Genomic DNA, 5,388 nt, shown 5'->3' on the forward strand with positions numbered 1-5,388 from the left:
TTCACCCGATGATAATTAATAGTTAATAAATAAAGTTTTTTTTTAAGTTATTAGCTTAATTTTAGCGAGTAAATTTTTATTTAGGGAAAAATTTTATTACATAATTTAGTGCTGAAATTAAGTATTTATTTTTACTACTTATTTAACTTTTTCATTACTAAAATTTTTTTAAACTTAAAAATAATCAAAATATCGCCTTTTTACATTAAAATTAAAAAAATTACTTTTTATAGTAAAGTTGTCTTTTTGGCGCCCCTTTGAGCTTTCGCGCCAGGGATAATTTCCCCTTTGCCCCCTCTGGCTACCCTACCGCGTAACTAATCAATAATACACCAAAATATTGTTAACTTTATTCTTAGGAGTCAAATTACAGAACAAAATATTTTTGTCCACCTAGCTTATATGAAGCGATACACTGTGCAATGGGAGTAATGCCGGTGGCGCTACTACTGGTGGCTCTGGTGCAGAAAGCGTTGGTTCTGGAAAGGCTGATTTCTCTAAATAATATAATAGATCGAAATTGATAAATAACTATTTTTATAATTAATTTTGTCACGATTTAAAGTTAAAGTAAAAGTTAAAGTAAAACAAAATTATATTTACTTTCTCGAGGTTTATCTGTTTTTTATCTAAAATAAAATTGAAATTAAAAGTGTTATTTAAAATAATTATAATTATCTTCTCTAAAACAGTAAACTTTATTATATTGCCTTATTTATGATTAGTTTAAACTTCATTAAAATATTTATATATAAAAAAAAATAATTATATATCTCATTACAACATATACTAACGGTGTAAAAATTTAGTTTAAGGGAAGGGTAGCTACTAGACTACCCCCTTTCCTCCTTCAAAACAATAATATTTTAGACTTTATAAAGCACCTCCATATAAAATAATACATAACAGCAAAGCTTGTTTTTTTAAACAAAAAAATAAAAATATATTTGAAAGTTAAAATGCAACGTTTTACTTATAGCAAGAATTTGCTAATACATGTTACCTAAATCCAAGATCTTTTTGTCTAGAAATCATGTAAGCAGAATTAAAATTTTTGTGTGTAATTATGAATATTTAAATACGATATTACATTAATTCAACAGGTAATAATTTAGATAATTTGGAAGACTTAAATTAATAAATACCTAATTCCTTTTTTGCTGCCACTATTGAGAGAAATAAAATATATTTATTATGAATTTTCAATTAATGGCCCAATAAATTTTTTGCATTTGATAAATTGCATAAATTATCATAAAACAAAATAATCAATCATAAAAAACAGTAAAGAATAACATTACTTAATTTAATTCTTTCCTCCAGTTGAGCTAAAAAAAATAAATAAAATTTGTAAACAATGACTGTAAAAGATTTTTGGAAAACAAGATCATTATTGAGTTTTAAAATATTTGTTTTATACCAAGTTTCAGTTCTTTCTTTTCTAAAGAAAAATGAAAATGGATCAGAAAAAAAATCTAAAAAAATTATAAAATAATGTCATAAAGAAACTTTTCAAATAAAGTTTTTTTATTACCAACTTCTTTCTTTATCATATCCAAATCTAAAAAAAAAATATCATATAAAAATGGAAAATTCCAATCTTTTTACTTAAAAACACATTTTTTTTGGAAAATATAAAATTTATATTTAAATAATGTCAAATAAAAAATTTTAAAACAAACATTTATTTGAATTACCCAATTCTCAGCTGTAAAACAAATCTTATTCGCTTGTATATATCTACTTCCATTTCAAGATGGTGTACTTTTTTATGCAATTCTTCTCTCCATGCTTTATCAACATGCCAGGTACACCAGAATTTCAGAGGCGCACATAAGTAAACATCACAAAATGCTTCATAGTATTGGGATGCCAAATCACTCATTACCCATTTTGGACAAAAACTTCCAGAATGTTCATGTAATTTTATAAAAAAATTTTTTTAAAATCTAAATGAATCACTGTTTGCTATACACCATCCAACAGGTTGCCCCTCACCTAATTCATCTACAACTAATATTGAAGTGAGAAGAAAATCATATGCATTTGTGCCATGCGTAGAATCAATACAAACACTATTTTTTCCAAACTGTTGCAGCATTTTTTTTTGATGTTCTGTTTGCATTATAATTATAAAGTCTGATTCTTTAAATGTATAACATGTATCTAACTCACCCTGTAGTTTATAATATAAAACAGGACTATTTCCCTTCATTTGCCATTCTTTTAGCCAAATTGCAACACTGTCTTGATCATTGGCATGAAGTTGTATAGAATTAATGTTGAATGCTTTCTCTAGATTTTTGATATCTTGAAGCGGGTTAAATGTAACCTGGATTGAACACAACTTGTTTCATCTCTAATATCATCTAGGATTCTATTTTTGGTTGCACCCATTTTAAGTTTGCTAGCAATTTCTTGCCTTTGAACACTTGATAGAGAAATATGTTGAATTTCATTTTTATGTCCATAGTGTGAATAACAAGCATTAACAATAACATGTCCATCTACGGTTTGGGTAACTTTAGGTGTGGACGTGCAATTTTTAGCAATTTTTCGAGTACCTATTAAGTAGATATTTGAGATCATATAGATTAAAATAATATTCGTATATCATATATATATAATACATAAAACTCTAAATATAGTAAAGATAATCATCATATGCATAATTTTAAAAGATTTTTAAAACAAAGTGACCTATAGCACGCAAAAACTAAACATGTTTAAGAGTTTTTAGATATTTACATTAGGTGTTCTAATATTATTTGAAATAAATAATGTATTTAACAAAAATTTAATAAGAAAGTGGTCATTGAATTAAGTCTTATAACAGTAATTAGATAAACAATGCTAATAAATTAAAATTTGTGGCAAATACAAATATTTTTCTTCTTCTAAATATCGCTATTTACTTGATACATACCACTACTTTTAACTAGTCTTTTCTTCGCATGCATTTATAAAATCCACTTCTGTTGCATTGATAGTATGATACTTTCCTACCATCTTTATCAATCTTTTCACCAGAAGGTAAAACATATTGTGTTGCATTATTACTATCAACATCTGATTTCCACATTTCAAATTCTAAAAAATTATTTACAAAAATCAAATAATCACTTAATCACTACAAGACAAAAAAGGAGAAAATGAATTTGAAAACAATTATCATTGTGTAACAACTTATATAAAAAAAATTCATAACATCAACTGGACTAAAACATAGGCAATAAATATTTTTTAGAACCTATTCATGTTAGTAATTATGTTTGAAATTATTACAAATTCAAAATCATTTTCACGACACATAATCACTAACATATTAAAAAAATAACAAAGCAAGAATACAAAAATTTGTATGCAAAATAAATGGCACTTTTACTCTAAACTATATTTAAATAAAACATTATTTACTTTTAAAAACATTAAGCATTACCTTGATAATTAGCAAATGATAATTTTTCTTTCAGAAAGGTATAAAAATGAACTGTAGATAAATGTTTTCTTAAATCCTTAATTCGCCTACATTTAAATCCACATTGAAGACAAAAAGAATTTCCTGATTGAATATTTTCTTGTGCTTCATCAATTGATTTGTGTTTATTTTTCATATGCCGCAGCATGTTTTTTTTTTGGGTGAATGAGATATTGCAAATTGCGCATTTTAAAGATAAAAAATTGGTATTTTTTACATTGGCCATATTCTTTTTATTTATGTTGGATTCGAAAACATTTGTATATATGGCATCTTCATCAGAATCAGTATCACATACTTCAAAACTGGTGGAAACTTCACGCACAATAGTGGTAGGAACAACAAAATCAAGATTTGTTTCTTTTGAGATAAACCATGACATTAAAACTAATCTTAAATATTTAGAATATTTAGTAAGGTCTTTTAGAAAAATGTAATTATTGTTCTCTATTTGACCATTATTTATCATACAGTTAAAGTAATCATATTTTAAGCAAGAGATTGCACATACTATTATGGTAATAACTCCACAAATATTTCCGCATGTCTGCATGGGATAATTTTCTTTGCAAAAAGAACTGCATTTTTTAACTCCATTCATTGTGTCTTTGGATCATGACAATAAGTGATATTAAAGCTTTTGCTTATGTGATACAATTTTCTGATTAATAATTTAACTTTAGTTAAAAAATCATCTGGAGCCGTCCATCCTAAAGAATCTCCATAGTAAAAATTACCTTCAATACTATTATAAACTGCAAGTGGTGTCCAGTGGCAACCTGCATTTAAATCTGTGCCAGAAAATGTTTTCTCATTGTTTCCTCCAACATTTATAATAAAGATCAGCTTTTCGGGGACAACAGTTATTCTTGATACATAATGCTCAATATTTCCTAAAAAGTTAAAATAAATTACCTTTGAATGGCCTTGATTAGAGTTTAAAATGCTAGAAATTTGCAGCATATGATCTGATGAAAGCCATCTAGCACAACATAACTCAGCCAAAGTATTAGGGTTCATCCCATATTCTGATATTTCTTTGTTAGCTGGCCTTCTAAAAAGCACTTCTTTGAATTTTTCTATTAAATTTTGAGAAGGAAAAATACTGATTGATTTTGGTACTAACTTGGGAGAATTAAACCATGTTAACTCTTGATCAACTGCTAGCTTCATTTCTTGAACCCTATGAAGAGCTATTAGATGCTGAACACTTTTATACATGAACTTTCCTAGATTGCATTCTATATAATGGATTCCACTCGCAATATTATTGCGCATAGATAGTTCAGTGGACCATTTCATTAACTGATGTTTAGATGGTAAACTTTTAAGAGAAAATACATCATCAGTTATATCCACAGGAGACTGGCTTGTTTTGATAGAATAATCTTGAACAGATTTAATAAACTGTTTCTGTGACTCGTAAGCATTATGTCGATTATAATTGTTGATCGTAAGGTGATTAAGCTTTAACTTGTTTAAGGACAAGCTAGCAGATGCCTAAACAAAAGTTATGTCTTTTAGAAGAAGAAAAATTGCATTATCTTTAATGAAATAAAACTGTACTAAAACTCACCATCGTTAATGCATATTAGAAACTAGAATCTAGTAGCGAGTTCTATCGCATTTATATTGTACATATATTATATATATATATGTATATCCATACAAAGGCATAAACTTTTTTTAAATACGGCAACGAGAAAAAATTGTTTTTCGGACTAAGGAAAGCAATCTTTTTTCGTCCAATCAAAATAGGGAGCCATTCCTGTATTTAACGATTAGTGTTGGTTATTGAAGCGCGACGATCCAAAGCGGAAATTTAAGCGAAAATCGCACAACCGAAGCTTCCAGGAGAAAAGGACCAGGTTCCACAAATGAAATTTAAATGTTATTTAGACTAGTGTTAA

The 5,388-nt window shown here is 27.2% G+C and overlaps 1 protein-coding gene across 3 annotated transcripts; it reads right to left on the reverse strand.

The window, feature by feature from the left end:
- Positions 1 to 338: 338 nt before the first annotated feature.
- LOC136090346 (uncharacterized) lies at positions 339 to 5,175 on the reverse strand. Of its 3 annotated transcripts, XR_010643370.1 has the most exons (9): positions 5,055 to 5,175; positions 3,440 to 4,978; positions 2,927 to 3,090; positions 1,698 to 2,564; positions 1,535 to 1,561; positions 1,421 to 1,441; positions 795 to 1,328; positions 604 to 629; positions 339 to 497 (listed from the first exon to the last, which is right to left on the reverse strand). XR_010643370.1 is itself a non-coding variant. In XM_065816917.1 (3 exons), exons 2-3 carry the CDS (start codon positions 4,077 to 4,079, stop codon positions 2,939 to 2,941), a joined length of 792 nt encoding a protein of 263 aa, XP_065672989.1. In that variant the 5' UTR covers positions 4,080 to 4,978; positions 5,055 to 5,175; the 3' UTR covers positions 2,887 to 2,938. The 3 variants fall into 3 exon arrangements, 1 of the variants encoding a protein (XP_065672989.1); XR_010643371.1 differs by lacking the exons at positions 339 to 497; positions 604 to 629 and having other exon boundaries at positions 1,004 to 1,166; positions 1,302 to 1,328; XM_065816917.1 differs by lacking the exons at positions 339 to 497; positions 604 to 629; positions 795 to 1,328; ... (1 more) ...; positions 1,535 to 1,561; positions 1,698 to 2,564 and having other exon boundaries at positions 2,887 to 3,090.
- Between the last annotated feature and the right edge of the window lie 213 nt (positions 5,176 to 5,388).

This window comes from Hydra vulgaris, chromosome 13, assembly GCF_038396675.1.
Source record: "Hydra vulgaris chromosome 13, alternate assembly HydraT2T_AEP".
Taxonomy (NCBI): Eukaryota; Metazoa; Cnidaria; class Hydrozoa; order Anthoathecata; family Hydridae; genus Hydra; species Hydra vulgaris.